Raw genomic sequence first — 18,844 nt, 5'->3', positions numbered from 1 at the left:
AATCGAGAAACCACGCTGCAAAATCCCGGGGAACATTCGTGACCAACACCAGGATCAGTGTATATAATCCTAATATTGGGTCGAGCGTAGTCGTTTTACCATTGTTCTGGAAAGGCGACAATCCGACATCACGATAACCCGACGTCACGCTGTATGTCGTGATGTCGACCTTTATAAGGTCGTGATGTCGGGTTGTGGCGATGTTGGATTAAAATGTCGCGATGTCGGGCTGCCGGTTTGTCGCCTTATGAAGGTCTACATCACAACATCACGACAGCCCCAATCAACCACCATAGTATTCTGTTATTTCAATTTCTTCATTCTTTTTATGAATTTCTATCTGTATTGGGGGTTTTTTTTTTATCAATATTTATTTTTATATGAATATCTGTATTGAGTTATTTCAATTTTTGTTTTATCTGTATTGTGTTATTTCAATTAATTTGTTTTATCAATTTCTGTATTGTGTCATTTCAGTTTTTTTTTTTATCTATATTGTGTTGTATCAATTTTTTATTTATATATATTTCTATCTGTATTGTGTTTTATACATTTTGTTGGTGAATTTCTATCTGTATTGTGTTCTATTCATTTTGTTCATCAAATTCTATTTGTGTTCTGTTATTTCAAGTTTTTATTTTGTCGCTATTGTGTAAATGACGTTTACACTTTTAAAGTATCTCCTGTATTGCTGGCGCGGAGCAATTTTCTGAATAAAAGACAATTAAAAAAATAAACGAGTTGTCTGCGCTATATATTTTGGTCTTGAATTAGTATGCTAAAAAAAATGTCTATATCTACAATCAAAATATATTGAATTATTTCCATTCGAGTTCTGTTAAGTAGCATGAACTATATACATGTATATATTCCATAGGTTAATGAGTCGGTTTTATTTCCTGCTAAATATTTATATATAGAACTGACACAACAGAAAAACAAATTGGTGGCTCATATACCAAAAGTCTTTTTTAGAATACGATCAAGAATAGCCAATCATCTCGATATCTTGGCCAAATCCCCGATATGTGGATATCACAAAACGCGAAGTTACATAATAAAGATAAACACAAAATTCGGTGTGTTTAATATTTGGTAATTAAACCAGTTGATAGACGTCTTGCGCCACCGGAAATACCGCGGAACCCATGACATTTTGGTTAGCTATCCAGCGCTATACCCACTGAGCCATTGTGTGGCTTCAACGTTTGTTCACCAATGCAATTCCATGGCTAGAATACGGATATTCGGCGCCCAGTCGGTGCAAAACAGTAGGATGTTAAACCACATTTCATTTCATTTCATTTCATGTCCTTGAAAATATTGTTAGACCAAATACATAAAAAAAAACCCACAAACAAGTCTTGGGGGTTCTTAAGTGCATAATAACATCAGGCTTTAGATTCAAATAGTACGTATTGCACTGTATTTGTTTAATTAATAAATAATTTCATTTCAACCGATAACGTGGAATGGCTCAGTAATTCATCAATTTATCATCCATTTTAATAGGGCAACATATCGACTACATACAAATGCAACAAAATTTGTCATGTACATGAATTGTCATGGTGAATGAGAGACAGTAGGCCTACTGTGTTTGGGTTGTAGAAAGAATTGGAGCAGTGGTGACCAATCTATTATGTAGACTATTCATGTGTATAAATATTGATTTAGTTATTAACTCTAACCAGCTGTTTTATTCAGCTATTGTTATAATATATTATACTACTATTGTTATATTTACATAACAGGCATATCGTATCACATGCGTATTAAACGGGGGCTTAAATACGATAAATTCTGGGTAATACACGTCTGGGTTGCTTTGGTTAAATTCGTTTATCAATATGAAAATACCAAGAGCCCCATAGAATAGTCTATTTTTAGGCCGAATGGGGAGGTGGGTGGTAATTCCCACACTCCGAGTTAAACACCACAAGGATTAGAGCTTCTTTAATCCATATGATATCGCAAAGACTCTCTCTCTCATTCGTATTCTAATGGTGGTCTTGATATTCCTTTTCTCATTCTCTTTTTGATAGGTGTTGTTACTGGGGGTGACTCTTGTACTGGTTATTGGTTTAACTGGGGTGACTTCTTATGACTTTCTGCTGACTGGTTGATGACTGTTGATAATGGGTTTACTGGTTCGTTTTCTGTTATTACTGTTGGTGTGACTGTTTGGTGGGATTGATGTTCTTTCTCCGGGGCCTCGAAGGGGATATTCTTTTCTGGAATGACCTACCCGAAGCAGAGGGGATGCTATTCTTTTATCGTTAGTCGGACCTTTGCATACCCGTAGAAATCGGTTTTATGGTGATAAGCTGGGGGCGGGGAACGGGGACTGTTTTTTTTTACCGCTGTCTCCGTTTCTTCAACAAATCATTCGACCGCGCTCGCTGGTACAGCTTGAAACCCGCTCGAGCAAAACTATAAGTCTGTTTGATGAGGAGGCTTGGTATCCAATCCAAAATTAGGCGAAAGACAACACTGACTGCATTCGTCCGCCACGGCACAATTCCCTAAAATTGAAACAACTTCATTTGTATAAATAAGAATTGTGGTTTTAAACGATTATAAAAAATTGAAAAACAAATGTTACTTTTCATTCGCTATTTTTCTTTTATTTCAAGAAATCGCAAAATTTATATTGAACGTAGAACCCATTGGGCATTGTTTTTGCCTCAACAATCTGAATATTATGTATGGCTAAAATGAAAAATATTTCACTTGGATAACCGGAGTGCGGTTTTAGAAAAAGAGACTATTGAAGGGAAACAACTCTAGAATGGCAACGTGTATTGAACGCTGAAAAATCGCCACCACCGAATCAATATGCAAAATATGAGGAGGGTACCGAAAGGAAACGTCTCATTAAGACAATCATGTCATTCTGAGACTAACGTGGGGTAATATTTATTTCTACGGATAAATTGACTGGGATTTTGAATCGACAGGCTAAATCTATAAATCGGACTTGTACATAGGACTCGAGTGTAGCAACACCAACACCATGCTGTTTTCATAAAGAATATCATAAAAACCGGGATTTGATTTATCGCATTGCTTCGTGTATTGTTCATTACTTTTGTGAAACATTCTGTTAAAAAGACTTTCAAAAACGCAGCTGTTTATTTTTCTACAAATCTTTGAATTAAAATTCTTCTTCTTACTGAGTACTGTATGGTATATTATGTCTGTCTATTACTTCAGTTGCAAAATTACCATTGCTATGGCAACTTTCGCTGTAATTTAAAACAATAAGTTACTGACCATGGTTGGTGTGTTACTAAGCGTCAACCATTGTATCGGGCATGTTATCTTAGCACATGTTGTCCGGTAACGCAAACTCTAATCCATTCATGACAACCATGTTAAAGTTTGCAAATTACCAAGACAGCTTACAGGTCTATCATAAGATGCCTACCTTGAATATCAGATCATCAACGTATAACATATATTTTTTCTGGTTGATCTGTAATCGATGGGTCGTGATTGACAATGAAATAAAACATTTGTACCAGTTCTACAAGGACGGGCTTGGATAAAACCAGGCGAGACTGAGAGTTTGTTTTAATTTAAAGACTTTAGTCTGAAGAGTTAGAGGAATTTCTAATTTTGTTGCGAGGCATCACCTCAGACAGCAACAACGTAATTTTTTTTATATAAATTAGTTTTGTGGTAAATTTCTGACAAATGTTCTGTTTACTGAAACTGTAAGACAAACAAGTAACAACAATTACTACAATACGGTGCTCAGTGAGCTGTCATATTATATTTACTCAATCGCAATACAGCATGCAGTAAGGCACTGGTTCATTAATCAGAAGGTCCTTGGTTCGATCCTGGAGTAGTAATAGATCTATCCTCGGAATTTTTCTGCGAGTTTCCCCTTGGTTTGGTTCGGGCCAGATTGGACGAAAAACCGGTGACCTACTAATCACCGCAAAGAACTGACTAGTGCGTTTTTGGGTTTTTTTTTTTTTTTCAATAATGCCCAAAGTATTGCAAAATTTGACATACAGGGAAATATATGTTATAGTTAGATATGCATGGGCTATTCCAAACATTATACAAAATCTAAATGATTTCATAAAAAAGTATATGGATAATTTTAAAAAAAAAACAGCACGAAGTAATACCGATAAGGAGAACCTATAGCTTATATTGGATAAACTATTTATAAAACCCACAGACAAGAATACAAGGGTGATAGATAGATATGTCATGTAACTCCTATAATCATTAACAGGATTAATTTAAACGGCTAGATCAATTTAATTACAATTACTCGTCCACTGGTAAGGGACGAAAGGCCCGGCAAGAAGAACTGTCTAGTTGTTCGCATGGCACGAAAAGGCGAGGTCCCGTGTACACGCTGGCGTACACGGAAAAAGAACCCTTGACAGTAATTGGAATCGGAGTCTTCATTAACCCAGTTGAAATGGGGTTTTAATGTAATACGGTTCTGTACCGTCTGGGCTAATGAAGACGGGCACCATATACAGTGTGCTATGCGGTAAATTTTACCCGGACGGTGGCACTACGGCCTACTCTTTTTTCAAATTCCAACTGGCAAGGGTTCTTTATGTGCATTCTAATGTGTACGTGTGACCTCGGTTTTTCGTCCTATTCAAGCGACTAGACGATGTGTCTTGACAGGATATTCACATTGACAAAGAGAAACCACACCGGAAAAATCCTGATAACTTTCTTGGCCAACTACGGGATCGAACCCAATACCTCATGGTTAGCGAGCCAGCATCTTACTCACTGAGCTACCGCGAAAAGTAAAACGATAAATCCTATTTCATTTGTCAAACTATGTCTGGAGCGGTTTCTTTCAGATACAATTTCAAAAAAGTTATGTCATTTATATTCTCAGATCGTCCCTTTACACAGATACCAATTTAATATCGAATATCGTTTAATACTGATTGCGCAATCATTCTCTTTGTTTCTAGAAAATTGCAATATGTCATTTTTCTGTATATCTGTCTACTTGTAGTTAACACTATTTATCTTGCTTTCCAACAATGAATCATTAAGTCGACATTTAGTTGAATTTAATTAAATAACGTACGTATGTGAAGAGTTATTTGTTTGACATTTGACAGTATAATCGTACTTCAAACCTACTCATAAAATGATTTCTATTGTCACCAACTCTATAGATCTTAAAATGGATCTAGAAATAAAATGAAATGAGTTGCGCCGACCGGGCTAATGAAGACGGGTTAAAAAAAATTCGGGTAAAAAATATATAAAAAGTTTTGATTTAATTAAGTTTAATGTGTTGGCTTGTTTTGTGAAGTGGGTATTAGTCTTCATCTAGAACGTAGCTCCTTAGATGCATTCAATGTTGGGGTGGGGGCATCATGGTTAATGCATCATATGGTCTGTCATTGAGTCAAGTGGCGTGGTTTCCATTTTCCGCTTGTACGTGACAAGGAGTAGGGTCGCCAGTCCAACCTCCGGTTTCCTTCCACTACTAAAGACCTGCAAGACCTCTCTCTCTCTCCCTGCTTAATCCATGCTAAAATATACAATGCAATGTACTCCTATTAATTATTAGAAATTTAATTAAGAAGTCAAAATATCAATGTTAGATAATCTCACGGATTGGATTATATAGAAGCCCATCATAAAACATTTGATTGAAGATAGTAGGTGGTGCTGGTTTGCAGAGGATGCCAAATATTGACAGATATTCAGTTCATCACATCTTTGCAAATATGGAAGGGTATCGCTGCCAATATTAAATGCTCTGCTAAAATGTCTATTCCATTGATTATGTGTAGGACGTTGGCTGCGTTGGCCGAGAAGGTTCATCGGGATTTCCAGTCTGGTTCCTCCTTGTCAGTCACGAGGACCTGGCAAGGGACAACGTATAGTCGTTCGGATTGGACGAAAACCGAGATTCCATGTACACATTGGCTTGTACGTTAAAGATCCCTTGACAGCTGGAATGTGATATAAGAGTAAGCGGTAGCGCCGCTGTCCGGGCACAATGCCCGTCTTCATTAGCCCAATCGGAGCAGAACAGTATGACGTTAAACCCCCTTTTATTTTATTTAAGTTAAGCCCGTTTTCCATGTACGAGGTTATATTTGCAATAGACCGACTTTTTCGCCGGCGAAAAAGCACGCGGAAACGTCACAAAAAGGGCCTTATACTGATTTTAAGCTAGTTAAAGTTATATATCTTCAACAATGGCGACCCCACGTATAACGTAATCATTTTCAGGAAGTATAACCACTGAGCAAAAAATAACTATTGACAATCGACATTTTTTAACATTCATGGCGATAGAAAGATCAATGACCTCACTAGCACTCAATGTGAGCACAATGTGTGCCCAATACGCGCGTTAACGTAGCAACAGTGGATTCAGTTGTTGGCGCTCTGTTGTAGTAATAACTTTCTTTAATTTTACTGTCTGTAATTTTAGTTTTCTGGTTCATATCTTAATTATGCTCGATGGGACATGTCTTTAAAGATAGCAAATGATTTTAATTTCTTTTTTAAAAAAGCATACAATGCCTTGTGCAAATCATTTTACAGGATATTGTAATATTTGAGGTGTTTCAGCTATTAGTGTTATACGTGTTGGTTAATTGCGGGCTATTGTTACAATGCTTACTCTAGAACACCGACTTGCAGATTCTCACTTAGGAAGTCCACACAGATAATTATTATCTAAGTTTGTAATTTTAAAATGGACTAAGACTAATTCCATCCCATGTAGTTTGTCTATTTATAGAAATTCACTCTTTTCCCCGTCCTCCCCTGTTGGTCATCATCTGGTTTTTGTTTTAATTGGACATACAATTCTTACATTTGTTAATCTCTTCCGTTTATCGCCTACCTCTGATCTTCCCTCCACCGCCCCCTTTTTTGCGTGGAGATTTTGATTGGCTTGTTGCTGAATTTACATTTTCTGCCAGGTTTTGGTGATTAATTATGATTTTGAGGTTGCAACAAAAGTAGGACTTTAAACCCAATTTCATTTCAATTCACCTACTACGCCAGTGAATAGAATTCATTTATAGCTTTGGGAGTTCACATAGCTAACCAAGTTTCGTTTCGTTGAAGTGTAGGAAGGACGCTTTTGAAGTTATCCATAATTGCTCCATCTGTCCAGTCAAGAGTTCAACCCACTGGACATCTGGAGAACATTTAGAACAGGCTAAAGAGTGAACGGGTATATCAAATGTGTGTTGTGGTCTTTTAAGATAATTTAAAAGTATTTACGGGTACCGAAATAAGGGGAGGTAACTATGATCTGATTTAGTTTTAATTAAGATAAACGTTCTTCCTATTATTGTTGAGATGTTGATATAAATGTCTAGTAAGATGTACTTGTTACATCAACTTTACATGTTATTCCCCGTACACACAGAATCAATATCATAGTCTGGATAACGGTGAATATGTTTACTCTATCGCTCTGTACTGATTAAATAGTCATTAAAACTAGACTTGTAATCCAGTCTTCTAACACTCGCCTTAACACCCTTTTAGACCCCTACCCGTCAAGGTCAGTCCACCACACCAGAGATCGTTCTCACCAAGCCATCAATCGGAGTAAATTCTCTCACCAATAACCCTATGTCCGATCCAATTCATCTGTCGGTCACCGAACTCTTTTTCCAATTACACAACTTCGGAGAAGTACACGCTCCCGGGTCGATCGAACTATTAAGCTGGTGGCCATCGTCCCAAAGTTACCTTCTGCATCGGCAGTTAAGATGGCCCAGGGAGTAAGGCGCGGGTTCGATCCTAGTGTTGGCCGAGAAAGTTCCTTGAGATTTTCCAGCCTGCTTTCCTCTGGTGTGGGACAAAGGCCTTGTAACGAACAATTTTTAATCCTGCGAAGGGGAAGAAAAGCATAGGTCACATGTGCCTGTTGTTGGCGTATACGCAAAAGAACCCCTGACAGTTGGGATCCCACGAGGAATAGGCGGAAACATCGCAACCCTGGAAAACAATTCCACCCTAGCACACAACATTAGCCTGGTTGGTGCAGAAAAGTAGGACGTTAAATTCAATTTCCTTTCAGTTCACCTTCTACGAAAGTATTCTTGTCCTTTTATATTGAAATATTGAAAGAAAAACTGGATAGGTGACTCTGGTGATGGATCTGGACCCTGGGGTAACTTATCACAGTAGCTTTCTGCTTCTACATTACTAGTTCAAACCATCGCTCAATTCGATATCAACGGATGTCGTACACGAGGTAAATCATATACACTTTTTGCAGCATGTATTCTCTATAGTGATGAACACCCAATGCACCCACTTCGTTATCTGATTAAAGTGACACAGTACTTTGTTTTAGTACAACACGTATTATGCGTCTAGTCACTCGGATGGGACGAAAATTTGAGGCTCATTGTACACGTTGGCGTGCACGTAACAAAACCCTTGACATTTTGACTTCGACGAAGAGCGGGTGGAAACTCTGCAGTACGGCCAAAACTCCCCACGGAATGGTGTATGTCTGTCTTCATCAGCAGAAAATGAAATGAAATGAACTTGGGATTAGGCCCAAGGTCCTACTGTTCTGCTCCGACTGGCTAGTGCAAAAAAGTAGTACATCAAACCCCATTTCATTTACCATACTATGTCTGCAGCGGTATCTTTCAAACTCAACTTCATTTCTGTCCTCAACCCAAAAAATATATGCGATTTGTAATTATAGCGATAAAGTAATAAAGTGAAAGAAGTACCTCTAATGTATAGATTCATCTTCGTCTCCATCTAACAGACATCATCTATTGTCTATAACACGCACAGCTCAGACAGGATTGGTTTTTATTTTTATAAAACAAAAAAAGATTCCTACGATCCCGGAACGCAATAGGAGTACCCACGACCTACATATACATAGTAGAACGAATATCGATATCTATATTGAGTTTGTAGTTTTCCATAGCGGGGGTCATCTTTCTCCATAGACACCTACATGTATGCGATGGTTTTAAAGAGTATTCTATATCATCGCTGAGATCACAACTAACTTTCTGTACGGGGCCGCGGTGGTTCTGTGACTAAGACACTGGCTCGCTAGTCTGGAAGACTCTGGTTCGCTCCCAGCTGTCTAGTCGTCCTGATGGGAAGAAAATCCGAGGTCCCGTGTACACATTGGCATGCCTTAAAATTATCCTTGACAGTTAAAATTCGATATAAGAATAAGAGTAGGCCGTAGTGCCGCTGTCCGGGCGAAATTTCCCTCTTAACACACTGCTTGGTGTATGTCCGTCTGCATTATACTATTCGGTTCAGAAAAGTAGGACGTTAAACCCCATTTCATTTCCACTTTCTGTAAAACTGTAACACGTTATCCACCACCATAAAATAAACTCAAATTGATCATTTAGTATTTAATTAAGAAACCAAAATCAAAATATCAGTCTGTTTAAAACTTTTTTAGCGAAGGGACTATAATTATATCGTTTGCAGATGATGTCGAATGTTCAGTACAATACATCACTAATAAATTTGTATTGCTCTGTTTTATCCAACCTAGAACTTGACTTATCTGGTTTGCCGACAAAGATCCTCGGGATTTTTCAGCTTGATATTTCCTTGTCAGTGGTGCAGGGCGGAGTGTTTGGCAAAAATCAGTGTCTAATTGTTCGGGTCAGGCTAATGAAGACGGGCATACGTCATACGTGATAACCCAAGTCTAACCCTTAGCGAACAGATTGTTCTTGGGGACATGTTATTTACCAATCCAAATTTTAAGATGATGTACGAGAAAGAAAGTGTCTCGCGATTTTCTTAGCTATTTGAAGTGCTACAGTGACGAGGCGGTTATGCACTGGCTCACTCCTAGCTACGAGTACGTAGCTAAAAACGTCGAGATATACTGATGCATGTAACATCTTAAAAATAAGTTAATTTTATACTTTTAGGACCTCTTAATCATACGCAGTCCAATCTAGTGAAACAATTTTCGTTTATCTGCAAATATTGTCAATAAAGTGAATCAGGCGTTGTTTTTTTTTATCAAAATTGATACGGACTTTCATAATTAGTCCCCGCCTTCATGACGTAGAGATGTCAAATTTAAAATGCCGGATAAAGCCAGCTATTATCGTGTCAGGTAGGATTATAATAATAATAATAATCAATTTGTATAGCGCTGAGTGCTTCAGCTAACAAGCTGCTCCAGGGCTGCTAAATATGCATAATTGTAGTTGGGTGTGGCAGAAGTGTTATAAATAACAACAATCAATCGTTGTTTGCTTATTGAAAGCCTGATCCGATCTGCATCGGGCTCTGCTACATGGATCTATATAACTAACTAACCTCGAAACACGGAGGGTTGAGAGATGAGGTTTCTTATCTAGGCCACTCCCGTCGTTGACTGAGAAAATACATCGGTGATATTCCATCCTGGTTTCCTGTAGTCAGTGGTGAAGGACTTATATAAGGGTCTGAATCCTGTCGTTTGGATGGTACAAAAAACCCGAAGTCACGCGTAGCCTATACCATTGACAACACGCTAAAGATCACCTGATAGCTGGAAATAGAAATAACGTCTACGTTAGCCCGGTTGGTGCCGAAAGTTGTTAAATTTCATTTCATTTCGGTATCATAGCAGTTGTTCTAGCGCCAGACTACCGTAGCCTGCCCCGCGCAGGACACTCATAACCACTACAGCATGTACTACAAATAGTCATATAAACCACTGAAGTCTTGTGGAAACCATTGGTATAACGTTAAAAATCATCCAACAGGTAACCATCGAAATAAGAGTAGACAAGTCTTATAGAGAATCTCCTATCAAAAAGGTCGAGTAGGAGATTTTATTATCATACAACCCTTTCTTGAGCGCACAAACAAATAAATAATAATTCTTTGGTATAGATTTAATTTTACTGAACCTGATTACATTACGGTGTAATGATACATCATTTTTTGACAGCAAGTTACCCGTTGAAAATTACTATATTGACGCGGCGTTTCAAAGCCACTACGAAGCAAACCCGTTTTATGGTAATTGATAACTTCCCTTCAACAATATTACTGGATCCAAAAAGTAGTTCCTGTTTGATAAAAAAAAGTAGTTCCTTTTTAATTGACCAATCAAATTTATGTAAAGCGATATCTTCTCAGGCTCAGTAGATTATGAAATTTATCACACAAGCGATATCAACTGTAGAATGTGTTATTGGGTGATAAATACTATTATGCACCGACTGGGCTAATGAAGGCGGTATTTTTTTAAGTGTATACCAATCTGTACATGGGAGCTCGGTTTTAGGTCCCACCCGAACGATTTAGAGGGCCTGGCAATAAACGATGTCATGCCGTTCGGATGAGCCACAAAAACCCCTTGTACACGTTGGCGTGCGTGTAATATAAACCTTGACAGTAGAACCGATGTCCAGACAATGTTCCCCCGTAGCGCACTGTATGACGTTATGTCCGTCTTCATATCCCGCGGGTCGGTACACATCCGTAGGACGTTAGACCCCATTTCATTACTCTATATAGTTCGTCTTGACACCAGCCTCCAGTTCTTCGGTTCCAGGTCTTCAATTAATTTACGACTACTTCATGGAATTGTCTTTAACAGACTGGTAGTGGAGGGTACAAGGGTCGTGTCGCGTGCGCTTTACGAGCTATTATATATTAGCTGATTATTGTGTATTGAAGATGAAGTAACCTAGAAAGGAAGAAGACAAACACGTGACTAACAGACGTGACAATTTGTAATAACGGTTAGTTCTTGATTTCCTGCTAGTGTTGGAGGCCAACGAGGTGGGTAGTGAGACATGGAAACACATCGTAATACATTATAATGGTCATTTATAACATGGTGGAAATTTATTAACAATAGCCAACACCTCTAGGACAATTCCTCGCCTTTGATATTATAGACGCAAGGGGGAAATGAATATTGTGTTTTTATGAAAAACATTTTTTAATGAGAATATATATATACTTTTCAATTGTAAAAAATAACTATGGTGTTTACTAATATGTGGAACTTTAACAGCACGCCATTCTTATTGGACACGTGCGTCTTCCAATATTTTAAGAGGAAATGCTTCAGGTTAATAGACATTATCTAACTGTAGAATAATGAAAATACAGTTCCTTGGTATTTATAAGTAACGAAGTTTATTGAGAAAAGTTAACCAAAGAAAAACGACGGGTTTTTTTTTTTTTTTTTTTGTGTGTGTTTTTTTTTCAGAAAAGTTAAAGATGCTATGAAATGAAGTGGGGTTTATCATCCTACTGCTCTGCACCGACTGGGATAATGAAGACGGGCATACGATATACAGTGTGCTACAAGAGAAACACAACTCTTTATTACCAATTGTGTCAAGTGTTTTTAAACGTGCACGCCAATATGTACCATGGATTTCGGGTTTTCGTCCCTTCCGAATGTCTATACGTTGTCCCGTACCAGACCACAAGTCATTTAAAGATGCAGTATGTAAGATTTAAATAAAGACCTCACAGATATTGATACACTAGTTTAAACATATATCACGTAAAGGGAAAATTTTTGAAAATTTCAGTCAAATCTCTTCATTCTGAGCGAAGTTATGAATGTTTGAAAAATAGCACAGTCTCGATTTTCATTGCTACCGTTGTTACGATAACAAAGTCTCGATTATCCATTTTTAATTAAATTATTAAATGGCGATTTTGTGTCCATTCGTCCAATATCGCAACCATCCATGATCTAGAGCAGTGGTTCCCAACCTGTGGTACGCGTACCACTAGTGGTACGCGAGGGCCTTCCGGTTGGTACGCGAGCACTTTCGGGGTCATGCACGATTTTTAGTTATTTTTTACTTCACAAAAATGTTTACTGCCTAACACAAGATAATACCCATTATTTTGTCAGTGTGTATGTTACTATTCTTATTATTATTTTGTATACTTATTTATATTTTATTTCTATACTTCTTTATTTAATTCTTGATTGATCGAATTGATTTTCTTTGGAACCAGGTGGTACGCGGCGACTGTACGGGACCTCCAAGTGGTACTCTATCACAAAAAGGTTGGGAACCACTCCACTGATCTAGAGAGTTGATTGTGGGTTTGTCATGTAAATAAATGTCTAATTAATAATTTATACATCATTTGAGGCCAAAAGAAAGATCAGTTATAGGCAGATTTAACTCTTACATAATTAGGAGATAAACACTTCATGGTTCGTATTTAGAGGGGTATTTTTGTCCATTTAACGATACTTGAATCATTCGAACACGAGACGCGACAGCGTCGAGTTGTTCTAATGGTTAATTCAAGCATGGTTAAATGGAGAATAACCCCCTCTAAATGCGAAACAGGAACGCTTTTATCGATATTGTAACTTAAAGGGATTATCCCGATTTGAACAGAGCCTCAAAAATAAAAATCCGAGTACATATGAAATTTAAGCACCGAAATATAGAGGAGTGGTGTATTTAGTATGTCTCAAAATTTCTACTCAAAATATCGAGTCCTGTGGACGTGAACGTCAAAACTGCTTATCCGGACACGTAACTCTTTTAAGATTTCGGGTCAATTGTTTCGTCGGGGGACCTGAGATGTAATTCCCGTTCCTTTAGAGGTCTATACTGTGAATGACCCACGTGCTGTACTTGATAACGAAAAGTAAATTTCACCTAAACATTATTATTATAAAATAAAAGTCTGATTTTATCCGACACCAAATAATACTACTTGGGACACAGATCACCATTTCCAGATGAAGACTGACAGGTTTAAGTTGTTTGAAAACGTATCATATATACTGAGTTAGTTGCTCAACCCTAAGGTAGAGGATTTTAAGCTATTTTAACACAAAAATAAGCAGTTTTATTCTCCAAAATATTATCGGGATTGGCCCTTTAAATATTATGGGATTTTCGTCGGAACTAAGTAGAAAACATGTTTACACTCATTTAAAAAAAATCGTTATTTGGCCACGTACTTACGTTCACTTTTCAATATAGTCTCGATAGATTTACACCCACCTTGCTTCCCTTCAAATTTAAAATGCTTGAGTCTCCAGTTGCTGGTAATTGAAATATGAAAGAAAATGTTATTCGGATATCGACAAAAAAACAAAAAAAATTTAACGTTTGAATATTTTTAAAGGAACAGGAAATTAGTCTTATTGCGTTATTTTGAGAAGATAATGTTAGCTGTGATTAAAATAATTCCGGCCTGCTGCCCGAGACTAAAAGAGGAGTAACTCTTGGCGACAAATATGGCTTCGCTTCGTGAATTCCATGTAAGTTTCCATGTATATTATTTGCAGACTGTTATCCCAATTGCAGTTCGTACTTAATTCCTCAAAAAGACTCTTTGAAAACTTTGACAGTGATGTCTAGCCTAGGATTCTAGCGGTTGCTATGCATACTGTTCTGACGCGTTGTCAACATATGTCAATTTTGACACAATGATTAGGCCTATATCAGTATATTTCAGTTGCTATTTTCGCCCCCCCCCCTCGTTATATTTTCAAGCGATTTCTTGTGACTAATGACTTATTATTAGGTACATCATGCTAGTCAGACTTCAATCAAAGCAAAATTTAAAAACAATTCCACTGATTAAGTAAAAATTGGTGAGTAAAGCTAGCCTACCAAAAACGAAAACAAAATTGTCCATACTGTCACTGCCTAGTTATGAATATATTTGGATACCTGAAAAAGGTTTTAATTAATTTATGACTGATTTTCTACTGTTCTATGTATTTAAGAAATGAGTTTTCATAAAAGATGATGTTTGAAAATGGTGTGATAGTCGTGTGTGCAGAATTTCGTTAAGATATTTGCCAATAGAGATTTGAGTTGAGGAAGATCATTGAGCACAAAAATGAAAAAAAAGTTCACTGCTAATATTTATAGGCAGTAATTCGCCTTGATAAATTAGAGGGGTTTATTATCCATTCGACCATACATTTCGACCAATAAGAATCGAGGAAATATCTAATTTGTGCTTCAATGTATCTTAAACCAATGAAAAACTAACGTTGCAAACTTCTTAACAAAACGAGTAAAACACTATAAGAATCTTTATAAAACACGATGTTGATATTATTAAATAATCATCCGAGCGGAGCTGTTCATATATTAGGAGTTATTTGCCTAATATTTTAATTATCAAATGTGTATAGAAGGGGTGGTTTACTAACGAGGTCCTTTCGAGGCTAACATATATATTCCAATATATTCGATGCTGCCATAGTATGACGCCCGTTTCGAGATAACCCATTGATTATGTTTGTACGTATTTAACAAAATGTCAGCATCCTTATTTTATGATACAATACTGTTTATAAAAATAATAAACTATATAGTACCATTATCTTTATATAAAGCATCGATCAATCAAATTACAAATCACTGCTTAAACTGGTCAGACAAAATAATCAAGGTATTGGTAGGATGAAACTATACATCAAATATCATCACTCTCGCTTCTTTAGAACCAAGAGTTATCCGAGTTATCGTGTTCCAAAGCATCGGCCAATCAAATTGCTTATCTTAGCCTAGCCTAAGCAGAACATGCTCATCATCCTTACGTTCTAGAATTGGTTGGTAAATATTCCGAGTAACACAGTAAACACAATAACAGGGGAAGGGGAGGAATATGCAAGTCTTCAGGAGCATTATGCATTTCTTTATTGCATTAGCACATCCTTGACTGAAAAGGATAAACGCCATGGCTCGGGAGGTCACGTGAGCCATGATGACACGAAAAACTGAGGTCCAATGTACACGTTGGCTTGCAAGTAAAGAAACCTTGGCCGTTGGAATTCGATACTGTAGCGGAAAAATTCCCCGTCCACACAATGATCTGGTTATTCTGAGACTAAAATACGGTTAATGATTACTTGGCCGGGTGTACAGTACCAGAGAATTATGTTAGGTCAATGGTGTTTCGAATTGAATCTGCCAAGTGTTCAATTACTTGAAAATCAATGAGTCTGCGTGGATTGACCATAGTTTGTTTTGTCCCATACGATCTGCTATTCAAACACTTCCTTTGTCAGAGAAAATTTATAGATAGTTTCAAGTAAAGAGACCAGTTTCACATTTTCATAGTGATTTTATTTTACAAAATGAGTTACAAAAAGCATAACGTAGTTTGTATTTATATATATATATTTGTATATATATATATATATATATATATGTGTGTGTATATATATATATGTATATATTGAGATACTGGGTTTACAAGTAGTAAAGATAGGATGAGAATACAGACTGAGTGAAAACAGAGAAACAGAGAAAAAAAACATTTTTTATAATTTTTTTAACAATTAGATGAATAAATAAATAAACAAATAAATTATACATTTCACCCCGTTGGGTGTAATAAATGCGATCTTATATAAAGTTGGGAATTTTTTCATAAAACAATTAAAAATACTGAATTCCAGTATTCATTGACCCTTCAATATCATACGTCACGTTCACGTGACGTCACCCAGATACCTTACCCTTCGTGGCTACGTCCGGTCCTGCGCCGTGCTGTACTCGCATTTTGTTATCTTTGGATCTAGATCTAGATCTAGCACTTTAAACACACTACTACATTTTGGCGCCATTTGTTGGCAAAAATCGATCACGTGATTCACCCTCACACATACAATTGGTGGAACTATTATATCCTCTACACATGCACCACATACAATTTACATACAGGGGAGGTGACTCCTCGACCTGATTCCAACAAATATACACAGATAATCCAGAATAATTTACACTGTTCGATTTCTCTCTCATACTGGAGTCGTTCGTCGTACAATATCTATAGATGGTGGCGCTACAGTATCCTTTTGCACGTGCATTTCAGCGGTTGTTGCGATTGTGTTTCTAGATGCATCTCGCTGAAAATTATAATTTGATAATTCGTGCGAAGTGTCTGATATGGGCGTATATGTAAAATAACTTTCGGAACGACTCATGGAAGGGTCTCTAGATCGATCACGTGATTGAGAACGTTCACGTGAAGGTTGTTCAGCACGTGGTCGCCTCTGTCTCCAGTTATTAGCGCGATCATTACCCTCGTGTTTTAAAGCTTGTTGCATTTTCTTTCTCCTGGCTTGCTTGTGCTTGGTTATATACAAATACACTGAGAACACACCCGATAGTTCAGTCAAAATAAACGATCCGACCGCCATCATAAACGATGGACCGTAATGATATATAAACTTTGGTTTCTCTATTGATGCACGAGGTTTATTTCCGACTTCTTCTGTTATGCTGCCAATATACAATATTATTCCAACCAATGTACACAAACCTGAAATTATACGTAAAACAGTTTGTAATTAAATTACAGAATCATTTACCCGATTCGGGAACTGTCCACCATTTTTCTAACACTATCAGCTTACCCGAACCATAACCCTTAATCATTGCGCGAGTAATACGACCAATGCGAGTGGACATAATTTGTTCGTTATGTGACGCTTCAAATGAGAAGTGATATAAAGTGTTTCAGAAAAAGCAAGCTTCTCCAGTCTAATTTTATTAGGCGTAATTAGAACTTCTTAAAGAAAGGAACCGAGGTCCCGTGTACACATTGGCGTGCACGTAAAAGATCCCTTGACAGTTGGAATTCGATATAAGAGTCGGCCGTAGTGCCGCTGTCCGGACAAACTTTCCCTCATAGCACACTGTTTGGCGTATACCATCTTCTTTAGCCCAGTTCGGGGCAGAACAGTAGGGCGTTAAACCCCATTTCATTTTGTTTAGCTTGTTCTCTATCCAACGTATATAGTTACTCCCCCACCCCTACCATCTTCGCGATTTAACTAAACAGGGGGATGATAACTATTAATGTATAAATCAGGTAGAGGAATGGAATCGTCCAGCCAGGTAAAAGAAAATGTTAGTACTTCATACTTATAAGTTCTACAGTAATTTGATCAATTTTATTTCGTATTCTTCTCGTACTTAGATGCAGGACGGTTAAGTTTTGGGGCCCAGGATTTGGATGAATATCACCAATTATTAAACTTAGTACAAAATTAATTGTTACGAGAGAAATATGTATGGTAGGTATGGTAATACGTTTACCTACCCTTTGCGAACGATAGCACATCTTAAAATCTATCATTACATAGGGTTTACGGAAATCTGATAATAGCTGTTGGGAAGCAAATGAAATGTATTAAAATAAAGGACAGAGATTGATGCGTGTTTTTCTGGGCATGGCGTCGCGTGAAGGTCCGATATGAGAAAGGGGGCTTAGCTGTGATAATAAGTATGGTAAGCATTAAACGAAGAGCTAAAAAAAAACTAACATATTTACATGGTATATACAGAGAGCTGGAAAACATAACATATTTACAAAGTATATACAGCTATATTTGGTATTAAACATTAAATACGTTCTCGTTACGTGGCATCTTCATGCAAGTGACATGTTAAATATGAAATATCATAGGTGCACTACATCAATTACTGTGTGGGCGAATATAATATTTGGATATTGTCACAACAATTTGCGATTTGTATACTGAAAATACGGAGATATCCCGTTTAAATAAGAAGTTAATCCAAGTTAATTGCTCATATATGGGGTAATAAAAGGTTTATGAATGAGTCACAATTTAATGTTAAATAGTAAGACTTTCAATGATTGGTGCTATAACACAACAAGTAGTCGAAAACTCAAAAATGTGATAGCCCTTTCTAAAGACTGGGATATAGCTCAATTTGTGACACATAATTCCACTGTGTCCCTTTTCTTTGATTTTCCCGTTAGTAAACCGCGCCCTTTTTACAAATGGGTGATTTTGTACTTCAGTTAACCTTTTCACGTTTTCAGGAGTCATATCTTCACATAAAGATACACC

General features: G+C 37.2%; 1 protein-coding gene across 1 annotated transcript in view; it reads right to left on the bottom strand.

Moving 5' to 3' along the window:
- Positions 1–16,189: 16,189 nt before the first annotated feature.
- The window catches only part of LOC126811542 (voltage-dependent calcium channel gamma-5 subunit), a 61,119-nt gene continuing 58,464 nt past the window's right edge, over positions 16,190–18,844 (bottom strand). Inside the window, exon 4 of the mRNA XM_050537228.2 lies at positions 16,190–17,283. Within this exon, the coding sequence (XP_050393185.1) occupies positions 16,760–17,283 (524 nt within the window). The 3' untranslated portion in view covers positions 16,190–16,759. The remainder of the gene's footprint in view (positions 17,284–18,844) is intronic.

This window comes from Patella vulgata, chromosome 2, assembly GCF_932274485.2.
Source record: "Patella vulgata chromosome 2, xgPatVulg1.2, whole genome shotgun sequence".
Taxonomy (NCBI): domain Eukaryota; kingdom Metazoa; phylum Mollusca; class Gastropoda; family Patellidae; genus Patella; species Patella vulgata.
Note: the sequence above shows the minus strand (reverse complement) of the source record. Positions and strands in the feature narration are given on the sequence as shown.